Source organism: Saccostrea cucullata, unplaced genomic scaffold (assembly GCF_032062105.1).
Source record: "Saccostrea cucullata isolate Sc308-1 unplaced genomic scaffold, CSIRO_AGI_Scuc_v1 ctg127, whole genome shotgun sequence".
NCBI classification, from domain to species: domain Eukaryota; kingdom Metazoa; phylum Mollusca; class Bivalvia; order Ostreida; family Ostreidae; genus Saccostrea; species Saccostrea cuccullata.
The window spans coordinates 846,104-863,216 of record NW_026940370.1 but is presented as its reverse complement, the minus strand read 5'-3'; the positions used below and the strand labels follow the sequence as shown (position 1 = coordinate 863,216).

At 34.0% G+C, this 17,113-nt stretch overlaps 1 protein-coding gene across 1 annotated transcript; it reads right to left on the bottom strand.

Annotated features, from left to right (window-relative positions):
* Positions 1–1,555: 1,555 nt before the first annotated feature.
* Positions 1,556–16,108, bottom strand: LOC134255193 (uncharacterized). The gene is made up of 14 exons (XM_062737696.1): positions 15,730–16,108; positions 15,458–15,557; positions 10,709–10,875; positions 8,446–8,597; positions 8,077–8,224; positions 7,653–7,744; positions 7,312–7,528; positions 6,433–6,554; positions 6,210–6,354; positions 5,797–5,946; positions 5,484–5,639; positions 5,274–5,352; positions 5,121–5,172; positions 1,556–1,797 (listed from the first exon to the last, which is right to left on the bottom strand). Exons 1-14 carry the CDS (start codon positions 15,788–15,790, stop codon positions 1,582–1,584), a joined length of 1,857 nt encoding a protein of 618 aa, XP_062593680.1. The 5' UTR covers positions 15,791–16,108; the 3' UTR covers positions 1,556–1,581.
* Between the last annotated feature and the right edge of the window lie 1,005 nt (positions 16,109–17,113).

Genomic DNA, 17,113 nt, shown 5'->3' with positions numbered 1-17,113 from the left:
AAAATTATTACAGAGACTTTACTTCCTTGTTCGCTTTCATTTGTTAAAGGTGAATAAATTATTTTATTTTAAGGATCACTGGAAAAGAGATATCTCTTTCATTAAAGAGATATCTCGTTAGCTTAGAAAAAACATTTCTTCTTGAAAATCTAAAGAGATATCTCCCTAACTAAGAGAGACATCTCGTTTAACCTTGTTGAAGAGACATCTCTCTAACTTTTAAAGATATCTCTCTCGCTCAAAGAGATATCTCTCGAGCTTATAAAGATATCTTTCTAAGTAAAAGAGATATCTCTCTTGCAAAAAGATATATCTCTTTTGCTGACAGAGATATCTTTCTATGGCTCTCTTTTGGTCAAAGAGAGATATCTCTTTCCGACACTTCTAAAATATATCTTTTTCACTTTGAGAGATATCTTAAGATAAAGAGAGATATCTCTTTAACTTGGAAAGATATCTCCCAAATTGAAAAAGATATCTCTCTAAGTGAAAGAGGTATCTCTTTAATGTTCAGAGACATCTTTTTTCACGAAAGAGATATTTCTCAAGGAGAAAGATATATCTGTTGAAATGGAAAAGATACCTCTCTGGGAAAGAGATATATCTCACTTAGTGATAGAGATATCTCTCTTAGTATAAGAAATATCTCTCTATGTTTAAGAGATATCCTTTCTCATAGAGATATCTCTTTAAAATTAGAGATATCTCTTTAATTTGGGAGATATCTCTATTTTTGAGAGATATATCTCTAAAATGAAAGATATGTCTCTGTAATTTTAAGATTAATTTTATTTTTCTGAATATATAGCAAAAGGTCTTGCCATAAAACACTGTAGGAGATGTAGAGTTTTGAACGTATTTTACAGAAAACTATGTTTTTGATAAACATGGCAACACCGTTTATCAAAATATACAGAAACGATGCATATACATGTAGTTATATATTTTATGTACAGGTAGTTTATTTGTTCGTCAAATTATATTGAAATCAGACTAGAACTGTAGGAGGAGTTGCGTTTTAAAATTATTTTACAGAAAATTATATTTCAAGTACCCATGGCAACAGCGATAACCAACATCAAAAACTGATAAACAGAATTGTGTTTTTGCAACGCTTTTCAATTAATTGTAAATTACATGTAGCTAATAGTAGTACTCGAATGCATACAAATGGGAAAGAAAGCAATTGATCAAATGCGTACATTTAGGTTTTGCCTTCAACTGACAATAATAGCATATTGTTATGCTCTTTCAATAAAAAAAAAACAATACAAAACCATTTATACCAACTGAGAAATAAATTTAATGAAATTGTCTTTATAAACGTCATTTTAGCTAAAAATTGTTTTCCATGCAGGAATAACCTTTTTACGACATTAATTCAACATCGGCACGGGCATCAAATATATTATCAGAGAGCACTGACATCAAACAAGTATGTATATTAACGAGTATTTATGTCAGGTCATACGGAAATACATTTCAAATAAAAGTGAATTCCTTAGTCAACTGAACATGAATTGTTTCACTCTCTCTCTCTCTCTCTCTCTCTCTCTCTCTCTCTCTCTCTCTCTCTCTCTCTCAGCTATGATGTTCTTTCAATATGTATGAGTCAATGTCCTTTATAATGGTGTAGTTATCACAGTAGTCGTTTACCATCTCTGCGTCTGAAGTCACAGTTTGTTCTGTTTCGCTATCCTCTGACACTTCTTTAATCACATTTACACTGTCTGCCTGGGTCTGATCTAGCATCACGTCTTTGCTGTCGGAGATGGGGGGAGCGCCATTCAGGAGTTTCTGTAAACAAAGTCATTAAATATTTACCATAATAACAATTATGACCTGTATTTTGAACTACTGCTATATGAAAACATGAAAAAGACAGTTGCTCTCAGATTCTTAGATATTCAAATGACAATACAAAGAACAAGTCGTTCGATAAGTACATTGAAATATAAGACATTTCTGTCTTCATATATCAAATGTTTTATGTATCCCTATAACGTTATACATGTTTGTACAAACAACGGTTTATATGTACATGTATAGTATACAATCCATTGACTATGGGCCATTCAATTTTGTTCTGTCCGCAGTATTCTCTTTGCAGTGTAATGACACTTTTACTTAAGTTGTTCCAAAAGTAAATTTATCCCGAATTAGCTTATATTTAATGCACAACTTGAGTAAAATTACAATTTTAATACTATATATACAAGAAACTAGAAGTTTCCTAATATTAAATAAAAACAGACCTTAGCCCCAAATGGTTCCCTGGTCGCCAGGGATTTTAATAATACTTAGGCAGAAGAAATTACAGTTCCATAGCAGGAGTTGTATCAGAGCAAATTAAAGCAAGAGGACAAATATGAAGATTTAATGACAGCAGGTACTGAGACAGAAATTGCAGAAGTGAAGCTTTCCTGCGTGGGTTGGATGCCGTTGCTTCCCTGCACAGTATGGATTTTAATTTGTTTTCTGCTTTGAGTGACCATTTTTGAATAGTAGCAACTTGCATAAATAGTCAATGCGATATAGAGGGCTTAGAGGAAAAGAGGCAGATGCAAGATACACATGGCGTTTAATATGCAGTGATTTGGGACTCCATTTACAAAGGTAATATACAGGTGAAAATCGGAATGGCTGAGGACATCTGTGGCATAAGCAGTAAGATATATAAATATATAACCTGTGAATTGTACTTACTAGTGACTGCAGTGAAAGACTGACATCCAAGAATAAATTGGAGATGTCCGGAGAGATAGATGGAGAAGACTGAAAAAAAAGGCTGAAGAAATGGCACCTCAACACACAATTTTTTTGAATGAAAACAAGACCAATTTATAACACAGACTCGCAAGTTATACTCCAGGGCCTTCCAAAAGTGGGATGAAAGATCTACTGAGCAAACCAGAGCGTTAAAAACTCGGCTAGAGCAACAACTGAATGGAACAACGGCAGAAACACACACCTTTTTGTGGGAAGATGTGCAAAAAAGGCCTAAAGAGTTTTTAAAAAACATAAATAAAACTCGTGTGTGGATCTGAAAAGCAGCGAGGGAACACACAGATAACACAGAGAGAAATTGGAGGACCACAAACAGGAAGAGTACCAAAGTGTTGAGAGCATCTGAATAATTGAGGTCAAAAGTTCAGCTGCAGAGCCTTCCGCGGCTAGTAAGAAAATTATACAAGGCCAACAACAGATGATTAGAAACAAATCTTTGATGAAAAACATTATTAAAGCATTACACTTCACGAAATAGAGCCATGCACAGAAAGCTGTTTTCAACGTCGACAGTGAAATATGGAGATAACGAATCGTAATTAAGCCTAAATGCCCATTGAAACAGTACAAATCGGGAGCAGAAAAAGCACGGACCTCTAAAACATCAGAGGTAGTATCAGATGCCAAGGAGGAGTAAGCATGCCATATCGACCGGTCACATTTGTTTTGTCATGATTGGGAAAACGGAAAAAAAACGTGGAAAAAATCAGTATAAATAATGGGCTAACAATAAGTATGAAAGTCGTCAGTGAGCATTCGACTTAATGAAAGATTGTATTATCTGACAAGGTAATTTTATTGACCATACAGAAAACTTGCGAACTGAAGACTTTTAACGAGTATGTTGATATTCTTGTGTCATCAACTTGTTTTTCAATAGCTTGCTTCGTCATATAATTTGCTCGTGCGTATCGAATCCATTGGAAGACATAACCCTGATATGAAGGACATACGGGTTTATCATATTCAAGTACATGATTGAAGAAGAAAGCGTTGAAGTTAGGTACACGAAAGGGACAAAAAGAAAGAAAGAGATTAAAATTGTTGTAAAGCAGTTTATGCAAGAAGAGAAGAACGAGAAAAAATTAATTAGATAATGTTAATTTAAGAAAAAAATTAATGAGATAATGTTAATTTTATATAGGAGACATAATCTTGAAAGGACAGCTAGAATGAGATAGAAAAGAGAAAGCAATGTTTGTTGACAATCTATAATTTTTCAAAAGCAACACTCAGTGCGACGATTGATTGATTGATCGTCTCTTTCGAGAATGTTTCACTGATATGGAGACACCACCACTTGCTGGTGGAGAGATGCAAATTTTGTCCTATACTCGGTACTCAGGGCCTTCGAGCAGTGAGGGAACTTTTACCTATCAACACCTACTGCGGCACCTACTGGGACCTCTCCGGTCTATCTTCGTCCAACAGTGGGAGGCCGCGACGTAATGATCAACTCCTTACTGCGCAACTCTAGGACGACCTCCACTGCGCCAAAGGCGGTCCTGTGCAAAGGACAAAGGAAGAAAGTGAAAAACATCAAGTAGAAACACACAATACAAGGTAAGCTCCACTTTCCTTCACATTATTAACTGAACATTTCAAAAGAGACAAAGTACGACTTAGTAATGATTTGGAAGATTCTACAGATGGAAAAGTAAGAGCAGCAGGCGTAGAAGTAATAACTGGACAAAAAGAATCTGCCCCAAAGCAGAAATTTGTAAGAAAGTTAGAGTCATGGAACATTGAAAAGCTGCTGCTGGACAAATGGTGATAGTCAGGAGAAACAAAATCTGGTAATAAAGGAGAAATAAAAGCAGAGAAAAAAAACATCAAGACGAGAAAAGAGAGTTTAATGGAGATCCAGAATGCATTGTTATATGATGGATTCTGGGTGGATATTTGGACAACGCTACCTAACATATGGTAAATTTAAGAACTGTAAAGGTAACCATATTATCAACTTCTCAACTACAACTCCTTTTGAGATCAGTTTATGATGTGTTATTAACACAACAAATCTGACAGGTGGAACTTGTCAGAAATATCAGATTGCCCCTTGTGTTGGAATTGAGATACTTTACATACCAAAGGCAGAGGTCATGGAAAGATGGACGAAGGAAGGAAGAATGTAAAAACACAAGCCTGTCAATATCCAGTTTGTAAATGGGGGAAGGGTGTCAAGTGACTAAAGACGAGAAAATATTTCTGGAAAATTAAACCAGCCCTTCACCGGTATATGGTGTATCTCTTTATAAGTGAAAAATTCTCGAATGGGACGGACGTATTAAAAAAAACATAAAAATCACATCAATATTAAAATTCAGCATTACCTGATCGCAACCAATCTCTGGGACTTCAATTTCGATGTTGGAATTCCAGCTTCTGTTAATATTGTAAAATAATGAATTATACTTAAATTACAAAAATAAGACTAGAACATAACAATTTTATAATGAAAATAATACAGTTAAGTAGCCACTTACTTGATGGTTTTTCCAAGTAAGGCAGCTAGAATTAAAAGACACAGAACAACAACAATAACAACGGGGATTGCTGCTAAGTCTGCAATAATAAATACATGTGGTCATTGACTCAGGTCAATATAAGAGTATAATAGAAATAATATAATAGAAATAATAAGAAATGAAATGTATTTTAAATATGACCAAAGAAAAAATTGAAGAAACTCTCACAAAAATGAAATGTATTTTCCAGTCTTAAACATTCGATGTCGCTTGTTTGGGAATTTCCTCCGAATATCACTTCAACTTTAGCACAAAAATTGTTTTCCTGATTTATAGTATACATATATGATGTTACATCCGATGCCACCTTGACCATTTTCATACCTAAAATGAAAGTATTGTTTAAGAACCCGTTCTTCGTAGGAACAATAATCCCAATACATTTTTACAATATCTGTATTTTTTGCAGTTTGAAGATTACAAATTATGGTACTTAGATAATGTACAAAGTTATATTGATAATAGGCGTCATGTTCCTTACTTGTGCAGTTGGGATCGTTGCAAATAGTCAAGACAAACTTGTCAACTAATTCCGACAGTAAGTACATGTTACAGTGTGGCATCCTCCAGACTATGTTAATATGAGTATGTTTCAGTAGTACCAAGCTTACTTCTGGCGGCCTTGAAAATTCTGTTATATATGAAGAGTACAAAGATTTAAAATATTAGTAACATAATTCGATTTCTATAAATATCCTGAGCAAACTTAGATAGTCCAAACAAGCATTCCAATAAATACTGTAAAGTTAAGTTTGGTTACTACTTTGACATCAAGTTTTTGCAGCATCATTGAAAGACTGTGTCCCTTATTTATGACTTCAATCAATACTATACAAGGGTTTGAAATTTTTTGACTTCATTGTTTAGATCAGTTTAATTAGGGCTTTCACTTACTGTTGTTTCGGATGAAACAAGTTGCCCATTTGATTCCACTCGTCGTTTTATTATGGACTACTGACACACCATAATTAAAATAACTATATCGGTCGTGGTTTCTCGTAAATGTAGTATTTTGAATACCTTGGAGAAAGTGTAGATTCTAGAAAACGAAAAACTTGAATTGAAACAAAGTACTTGTATAATTACTTCAAGATTTTGAACCATGGGATGCCTTTACCTTATAGTCATCATGACACCAGTAGACCGTGAATCTGTTATCTTTATGAGAGTGAGTAGCTTTCCAGTACAGTATAGTAGATGTTTCATTGGTGCTGACCACCACTTCAGGAGGTGGCAATACTAGTTTAGGGAAAGAAAAAGCTTTAATTAACTTTGAATTTTTTGTTCGTGTTGCTTCATCGTTCAGATGTAAATGTAAACATCCTTATGAAGCAATATACCCTCATCACCTGCACATGGAGTTTACATATCTCAGTTGGTTAGATACGCAAGAGCATGCTCTACGTATGAACAATTTCTACAACGAGGTAAATTATTGACAAACAAGTTGATGAAACAGGAATTTCAGCAGGCTAGTATAAAGTAACCATTTCATAAGTTCTAATGAATGACCTTGTCAGCAAATACAATTTATCACTGAGTCAAATGCTGACTGGCGTTTTTCATACTAATTGTTAGTCCATTATTTATACACTGAATTGACGACGGATTTTTCCGTTATTTCCCGATCATGACAAGGAGCACATGGCGGATGTGACCGGTCGACAGGGGATGCTCACCCCTCCAATGCACCTGATCCCACATCTGATGTTTTGGAGGTCCCATCTTTGCTCTGCTCCTATTTTGTATTGTTTTATGGACTTTTGATCCTGAATACTGTTCGTTATCTCCATATGTATTATTAAAAAGCTTATTCATTGAAGTAATAGGGAATATCAAATATATCTTCAAAAATTTTCTCATGTACTTGTTTCAGTATAGGTAAGAAAGTTTTTTTGTTAAATGGTGCCTTGGTAAAGTACACCCGGCCCTCTCTATGTTAGCTTTAAAAGTGTGGGATTATAGGTGTTGGATTTCAATAAAATTAAATATTTACATTCATCTTCTGTTGGAATCCTAATTACAGCAAAATCTCGTGACATTCCGATTTCATTTTGTGGCCAGATTCTTGCAGTAACTTCCTGTTGCGCAGGAGCTTTAAATCGGACATAGCTGCGTTCTGTCTCCATGGTGCAGTTCTGAGACTCCTCAAAAGGGCAAATTGAAACGAGGTATTTTAAATGAGATCCATAAATCCTTTGTTTTTGTATATCCTACAAGTTATCGAAAACATAAGCTGAGCGTAATTGTCTGATATAAAAAAGAAATATTCTTACATCAAAGAAAGTTAATCCTTTAATTTTGTGGACATTCAACAGATGTGGAAAACTTGTGTACCTGCCAAAAAATCATTATATCTCTATATTTGTCATGTCCACGTGGAAAAACTGAGAAAGAATTGGGTGTAACAATAGGTGGAAGACCAGGTACTGAAGAATAAAAGAAAATCTGGAATGTAAACGAATTCATTAGTTTATCCAATTATCTGATCGCCAATGTTTAATAAGAATTGAAGAGAGGTTTGAATTGGTTTTAAAAATTAATAAGGCCATCACAGAATATTATCATCGAAAAGAATAGGGTTTCTGTTATTTTTCATTTTGCGAGTTATTAACTAGCATGCATGAAACAGAAAACCAAGGAGCAATGGAATTTGATGCATAAATCATTTCTTGGACGCAAATGCATTTCGTACACGAAGTCTACATTCTACCACTATTAAGGGTACCCCATGTCTAGTCTAAAGTTGAGTTATATTTGCCTGTTTTTTCTGTGGTCACTTTGACAGACCGACTATCACTCCACATCCCCCCTTCCAGGGGTAAAGCTGCTATCTTTATGAGGTATTTTGTGTAAGGATCCAATCCACAAGCATCCAGTTTTGTATTGTTGATTGTCCAAGATCTTTCCTTCAACAAATTTCAACACATTATGGATTTTTCCTCCATGCATCTGTGACTCATTTTAAAGGAAAGTTTGATTTTTTAAAAATAAGCATTCATTGTTCAAACCAGCTAAGAGGAATTTTTTTATATTCTTTGGTTTGATTTTTAATATTAATTAATCATAAACGAGTATTAAAGTTTCAAGGGTTTATATATTTATATTTTATTATGTTTTTTTTTTATACCTGTTGATTGACACCAGAGAGAGGTGTAAATACAACGTGGTATAGATGTGGGTAAAACATCCTGAGGTATTCCTGACCATGAGACCAATGAAGCTCAGCACAGGAGGCCGTCACATTGGTGACAGTAACGTCATCCACTGGGGAAGGTTTGACTGGGGAAAAAGGGAAATTTGTGTTATTGCATAGAATCATTTATTCATTTGTGGTGATTTTGTGAAATGAGCGCAACATACTGTACTAGTATTACATGTATTTTAGAATATGATTAAACAAATGTATGATTTTGAGAATATCGGACACTGGTTATAGGTACTCGGTAAGCAAGAAAATACCGCAAGTGGGTTAAATGCTGATGATATTAGTGTTCCACAGTCTGTAATTATCACCTATAAGTGTGTGAAATAGAAAATAATCGCTACCCTAGTTTGTCTTTCAGTGTTTATAGAGAGAACTTTTATTACATAGTCTAAACGAAACTAGAGGTACTGTGAGCGATGAGCTCACTAAATGATACCCCCCGCCTCCCATATGGTTATAACTGGTGAAAAAGTCCATGTTTTCCTGTGGCCGGGAAACCCAAAATATGTGTCGGATCAAAAAGTAAAATAGGAGGTGCACAATGGGAGTATGTAATAAAGATTCTGTGAAAGTTGCATTAAATTTCATTGAGTGGTATGAGAGGAGTTGCGGATAAGAGATGGGTACCCCAAAGCGTAACAGACGGACGGACGGACAGACGGAAGGACGGACGGACAGACGGACGGACGGACAGACGTACAGACGGACGGAATTAACGATTACTATATACCCTCCCGCTTTTCAAGCGGGGGGTATAATAACCCAGGCAACAACGGATTTCATGTTCGATGAAGTGTCGTTTCCTTGTGACTACTTCTTCAAATGTAATTAAGGTATTTGCATGGTACTCGACTATGAAATTGTTTGTCAAATGAACTGACACACGCGCACATAGAGAAAAACCAAATTTAATATTAAACTCAATGCTAAAAAAAAAATTTAAATTTTCATAAACAAATCGCGTGGGTTGGACTCGATTTCTTAATAGTCAGCATGGGGAAAATAACCTTGGGGAATATTACATTTCTATTAATATATTATTTGTTGCGTAATGAAACTTCATTATTTGTGTTTATTGAAATAACGTTATTAGAGCTTCTGAGATTGTGACCGATACATGATCTTTCACCTTGAAAATAGTTATGTACTTGAAAACGACAGAAATTTCATAGTGTTTACTTTTGATAGGCAGAACAAATAATCATTCCATAATACTTAAGTCTCATTTCCTGCAAATAATAGATTATTTCAATTTTAAATCGTGTATATCCCAATACATTTCTTTTCGCGATAGAAAAGACATTTAAAGAATAATAATTTATTAAGCCGTTTATTTTTTTTTAAACTTCAGCTTTTGAACTTACTTAAGAGGAAGGCATAAACTGAATTGCAATTAACTGTACTGAAAATTTCTGGATAAGAATCATGTCTTTTACATGGAGTAACCAGCATACATTCAAAAACCACAAGAATAGAAGCAACAAGACCCAGGTATATCTGTAAAACAAACAATCAGTGGGGGATTGCAGTCTAATTGCGTGTCAATCTTGTGACGTGAGAAGAATTAATATTTTCTATGTGAACCTCGTCACTCCTCAAGAAAAAACAGAAAAATCAGAAAGGTTGTTGACACATTGAAAGTCTTCCTATCAATCGGCTGAGCAATAAAGTCCCCCGAGTCACAGTGTATTTATGAGAATCACTGCCTGGATTCTAGAACATGTTTCTTTTCATTTAATTTTTGCCATGGGGGACTTTTTCCTCATCAGATACAATTCCGTATGTCATAATTACCCATAAACCGTTGAAGCAAATTACACATAAAATGTGAGCATCATTCAATATGTCCACCGGGGATAAAAACCTCAAAAGACGAAAAATTATAGAATGTTCCAAGGAATATAAATACACAGTAAATTGAATTTTGTTTTTCAGCTTTTGGTCGGCACATTTTTTTTATTGGTACCGCTGAAATCAAAAGAGCCGATAAAAGTGGAAAAAATACCAGTGAAAAAAAAAATAACATAGCTAGAGCTTATTTTATTTTTACATTAAAATAGATCTTAAATTAGGAAGTTTTAAACATGTACATGAAGACTATACGGAAAATTTCTTTGGAGATACATTAAACAAAAGTCAGAGCCATTGTAAATTTCAAGTCCAAAGGAAACAGAGAAAAACTTGCCTGTTTCCTGACAATGAACTTCTTGGCAGGTGTTGAACAAGCTGACGCAAACATTAATGACGCAATGCGGATCCAAATCGTCATGCATCATATCCCATTTACAACCATTCTGTGTCAGGATAGGACAATCAAACCAACTGGACACAAAATGACCAAATATATATCTCCTGTATATAAATATCAATATTTTCTTCAAAGTCATATAAATGTTTTTAAGAAGCAGAAAATCATTCTATATAATAAGTATAAAAGGATAAATCTTGTAAACAATATAAATCATGAGCAGGGTAAAACAAAACACCAGAGGTTGGATGAGATGCAGAGGAGGAGTGAACATCCCCATAAGACTGGTCACACGCGCTGTGAACACTTTAATATTGATAATGATCAAGTAGATCAATCCATAGTTAAAATGAGTGTAAAAAGTGGTATGAAACTTATCGGTCAAAATACGCCCAGAGACGGTTGTATCTGAAAACAATATCATCATGTCGACCATTAATGAATTAGCTAGATGCTGGCGTTAAGAAGATTGTTAAAAGCCCCAAGCAAAAACTTATTTGTCAGCAGTCTGTCAGTAGAAAAATTGATCGTACGCAGAACATCCTCTTGCGTAGCAAATCAGTTGGGAGACAAAACACCATGTTCAAGTGATGTTGGAATCTTACGAGTACGTATAGTAAAAATAGGGGAAAGTTGATGCTGAAAAGGCTTTAAGTTGTTACGTTTAACACATAGTTTAATAACTGTTGTTAGAGGGTCTTGGACATCTTAGTAAACCATCCTAGCAAGGGATCTTTCAAAAATGTATAAAAATAATTATCGATAATTGAAAAAAAAACTTTGTTAATATATCTAAATGTCAAATTGAATGCCACAGCGATTTTCTTCCTTCTCATTTGGAAATTAGTGAATAGATTCTGTTTCATAAAAAGTAAAAGCAGGTTGGCTAACACGGTACAATTAGTGTACATATATAGTAATTCCTTCTAATCGTTGGGAAGACTTGCCTTCAAAGACTAATTTTAAACATGAGAACTCCAAAATCTTTTCAATATCAATTAGTGTGAAGAATCAAAATGATTTTATAACACATGTAGTAACTTTTTAAAAGTGACTGATCACGTACAAGATAAGAAAATTTCAGTTGAATTTTTATTGAGGAAGAACTTGTCTAAAATCTCAAAAAGTCTGGTCTTTAACATAGTGAGAGGATTGGTTGCATAATGCGTAAGGAAGTTTGGTGCTTTTAGTGTTTTTAGGTTTTTTGGTGATTTTATATTTCTTAAAGTTCTTTAAAGGTTTATGATTACACCTCTTTTGGAATATATTGTAGCACAGTACATCTGGGGTTTAATTCTCTCTCAAAGTAGTTAATATGTTTCTCAGGAGTAAAGATAAAGTGATCGTGGAACATTTGTACTGTATCCTGTAATGTATTTTTGTTTGAGGCGACTGTTTCAGTGTATGTAGGGCTACTCAAACAGCCACGCTTATTGGAAGGTCAAAAGGCTTAAAAATCTGAAGATAATTTTGGAGAACTGCACCCTTTGATGTCCCAGCATAAATGTTGGATAAATTGTGTGTGCCAACAAAATATAAGAAATACAAAATGTTAAAAATTTAATCCCAGGGAACTGCACTAAGGTCCATGGTGATAGATTAAATCTTTACAATTTCCTTAAACATCTAAAGGACAAACTATCAAACAATTTAGTTTTCCCCTTGGAAGCGTTAGGAATAGGGGTTATTATTTTAATTTGTTTGTTAAATTAAAATGCAAATATTTTGTTATATAGTAATTTGTGCCCTGGTGCTCTGCGATGTTTAACTGCTTTTGACATGATATTGTAATTTAGATAATTTGAACTCACTTGGGTAACAAGGGAAAAAATCTTGCTCTGGTAACTCCCGAACTTATCATTCTATGCATCTATTGGGATTCGATATTCATGAATCATTCTAAATAGATCAAAACACAATGATGCGAGCATACAAAAGAGAAGCTATCCACACATAACATGAAACAAATAGTCAGCTATTAACATAACAGATCTTCAGCATTTACACTATGATGCTTAATTTAATCATAATGCATACAATACAAACACTTTAATTAAACACGAAAATACCACACAAATAGCATTATTGATGACGCTTTTCTCCTAACCTAATATATTTTAGGACTTATCGGTATTAGGAAGCCTGAATTGGAAAAGCGTCATTCCAGACTAGGTTGTGCTTCTATAAATACACTGAAAATATAACTCTGCATCTTTGTGAGTTGTGAAAAATTCAAGTCATTCAAAGCCCGAGTTTGCAATTTTAAAAAAAAGTACATATGTCTTCAGGTTAATTAATTCTTGAAATATATTTTTCTTCGACTCTGAAACGGATTTACGTGTATCTTACATATTATAAGCATGAGTAAAATTCCAGGTCACTCTGGGGCTGTATTCAAATGTTTACTAGAGAGTCGTGTAGATTTCCCTCGTGCAGCCTTAAAGTCTTTGGACATGGGTCCCCAATATTGAGATGAATACTAAATTGGTTTTACTGGAAAAACAAAATCTTTTTGTTTATGAGACATGCAATGTCAATATAATGAATATTCTGTCTAATTCTTGACTTTAAAATGTGCCAGTCATTGATATTATTATTATGAAAAAAGTTTATGCTTTAGATTTTAGCTAGCCTGCAGCTATGTTGCAAATACATTATTCAAAATCTACTTTTCCACCTTACAATCAAGAAGATAAACACATTTATTTCTTGATATTGAGCTCTCTAGCAAAACTGACATCTCCCCTGTTAGTCAGTAGAAGGTACTGTTCTTAGAAAGAAGTGAACTTGAAATAGAAAACACAGCAGAGTTCACCACGACTATTTCATATTTGGATGTTTTAATGACTTTCCACGATAAGGGCCAACTAAAAACTAAAATGTATGACAAACGTGATGACTTCAACATTTTTGTTTTAATATTCCAAAATCACCTGCACTTGGTATACACAACTAAATTGACACACAAGAGCATGCTCGCAGTACGACGATTTTAAAAACGAGGCAAGTTACTGACAGTTACCGGTATGTTGATGTCACTGAGATTTCATCAGCCACGGTCAAACTGAAGTCAGATTTCGTCAACTTCAGGGATGACGTTGTCACATGTCAGCAAATATATCGTAAAAGACGTTGGGTCGTATATTGCCTGATGTTTTATCGACATTTGTTTTTAAACTGAACGCTCCGTCAACATAATCAAAACATACTGCTCATGGCGGGCGCTAATGTTCAACAGAGGATGCTTTCTCCTCCGAGGCAAACCCAGGAATTTCTAGGGGCTCTTATTTTACCCTGTTTCTGGATTTGTATTGTTTTTAGATTTTATTGAGATCGATCACTGTTTATTATCTTAATTAGCCTATCTTATTATATAATAATTGATAATAATACAGATCGGATGAGCAAAATAGTTGGTACCCCCAAAAAAGGAAACATACGGCTAAAGTATATATGATAATATAAAAAACATTTATTTTACAAGTTGCCATCTCAGGTACGGATATTCTTAACAGTTATAGAAAGTAAAGAAATTTGTTCTTTATATAACGCAAAAATAACACATTGTGTTTTTTAAAGCTAGTTGGGTTGCCATTAATTTGGGTGAAAAGGGTTTTTAAATATTTTTGCTCAGTATTTAGATGTGCAATAAATGTGTCTTATGTGTTTACTCGAATTTTAAATAATGGTGAGTAATATAAAAGGTAAAGGTATTTGATATGCATAATTTATCAAAGAGATCCAAAACATAGAGTACGATTTTTTTGCATTTCAATGATTTTGGACCTAAGGGTAGCAAGGTACTAGTAATTAAATTCAAATCAGTCATGGAAGAATGGGCCAAAAAGTTACTATGCGTATTGTTTAATTAAATGTGTTAAATGGTAAACTTTTACCCTTCCCATTTTTTTAATGCAGTATATAGTTACTTTTTAACCATGAGAATCTTTTTTTTTTTTATTTATACAAAATTTTATTCACATAAGTGAATGGGATTGGACAGCAGGCAAAGCCTATTTTAGCCCTCTCCCTACAAGGTCAAGATGAACACACAATATATAGGTATGAAAATAAATAGACAAACATACATGTAGTAACAAAGAAACAAAAGAAAAAAAAGTAGATTTACAAAAAAAAATTTACAATGTAGTACCGGTTAGAAAGCGTTGGCATAAGTAACATACATGACAGTGTCAAATGAAACGTTTGCTGAGAATCTCTGAATGAAATAGAGCAAGTATATATGGCACGATGAATTCTTCTGATATAAATTGACTCAAGTATCATTCAACTGAAATCAGATCGTGCATTTCTTTTAAGACACCCCAACATTGATTTGAATATATAAACATTGTTATTGAATATTTTATGGCATTATAAATCACTAAAAATGTTAATTTTTCACAAATATTTTAAAATAAAGTGCCCACTTGTTCAAGCGAATTTCAATTTTACACACCATATATCACTCCATTTTAATCTTCATAGCTTTACCTCAGAATATATTTACTTTGTTGTTTTATTGAGGCAAAACCGGTAGATATTATAGCTCTGTAATGTACATGAACATGTGTTTTTTGGTGTGTAAAAAAGATCCTTTTTTATTCATAAATGTTAAGTTTTCACTGAACCACGTCATGCATGGTTATTTTCTTTTAATTGATTGTATATAAATTAACACTATACCAAGTAACGGTGACGTTGGATAATCTCTCGTCTTCAGTAGAGTTCCAATAGCATTGTAGATATTCATCGTAGTTGTAAGTGAAACATGTGACGTCATCACCTAACAATAAAACAAAAGGCGAACTGTCAGGATAAAAGACAATCCATACGCTCCCAGGATAGAAGTCCCAATATCTATAGGCTTATAAAAGAAATGCTTATCATATCTTGGCAAGTTTCAAATAGCAAAACTTTCAAATAAGCTATCATCATGGTTAATTTTTTCTACTTACCTTTTACCAGACCTGGCAGAAGCAAAACAAATATGAACTGAATCCGTAACCAAGTAAGCATTTCGGGTAGGTACCATCTTTAATCGTCAATAATTTATAGATCCTGAGAAATACAGTTTACATTTATAACTTATAACTTGAACCATAACTTAATCATTTTCCCAGTCCAAGCTCTCAGACTTGGTTTCAGTCTTTGTTCACACACAAATTTCGACATTGAATTGGGAGGAAAACTGGACTTTAAACCAATTTCTGGCATTTAAATATTCTTTTTATATTGACTATAGAAATACATGGTGAATTGTGACTTTTATGTCTATTGATTAATATAAATTTTCAATGATATACATTCAGAATGTACACAGTATGCATTTAAACGACTACATCCACCATTTTCATGTGCTAATCGATATATAAAAATCGTTTTCTTAAGAGTTTTTTCATGGTTCAGTAGTAAGACTAAAAATGTAGGGTAACGCCACGTAATAATTATATATTAGGTCTAACATCAGAGGGGGAAATGAGGACACGTACAGTGCCGTAGCCAGGCCACTTTTGATGTGGACGCAAGATCAAGTAGGGAGGGGTTTGGGGGGCTAATGTCCCCAATGGGTCCGTGGTTAAGCCCTGGTGTAGATCCAGAGGGCGATGCCCCCGACAGCTATTGAATTTCGATGAGCATATTCGACCCTCCTGATCGCATTTTTCATACACTTTTAAGTTTGTTATGCACCCATGTTTTTGAGGTCTGTTTTGTTTTTGTACAAAATATGGACAAACACTAAAATGAGAAAGGACACCGGTATGCCCAATATATTGTATCGTTGTTTATGTAATAATAAGAGCCCACTTAAAACAATTTTTGACTTCTGAAGAGACAAAATACTATGATGAATTAATCGGTTGGAGTGGTACATGTATATAAGAATGTAATGCAAAAAATCAGCAATACGTAAACCAGATTCAAGGAAAATCTAATGATTTCAGAAATGGAGATGTCTGCTATCATATTTTCCCCGAAAACTGATTCTGTTAATTTTCAGATATTATTTATGGTTTATTACATTGTTTCTAAACATTTCTTTTATTTTTAAAAGTATTTATTTATTGCAAAATGATTTAAGAGCATAAAAATTTCGCCTGCCTCTCCCTCTCTCCTTTTTTCCCTAAAATGGTGTGGACGTTTTTGCGTACAAACGTACGCCTGGCTACGCGCCTGACGTACCTTTCTTTTGAAAGGAGACATTGTAATTGTTGCTCTCTTATTGTTGTAGGAAATTGTTCAGAACCTGCTAAAAGAGCGAAGTAACTCAGAGACTTTTGGGAAAACTTCATTAGAAAATCAACTTGGGAATTTGAGAGCCATTTTTTACTTCAAGTTAAT

Excerpts from the sequence above, each read along its gene's own strand:
- LOC134255193 (XM_062737696.1), bottom strand. The coding sequence starts at position 15,790 with ATGCTTACTTGGTTACGGATTCAGTTCATATTTGTTTTGCTTCTGCCA. Across the intron at positions 10,876-15,457 it reads TCCAACGTCACCGTTACTTG|GAGATATATATTTGGTCATT; the intron begins GTATAGTGTTAA and ends ATTTATATACAG. Across the intron at positions 8,225-8,445 it reads TCTCTGGTGTCAATCAACAG|GAAAGATCTTGGACAATCAA; the intron begins GTATAAAAAAAA and ends AATTTGTTGAAG.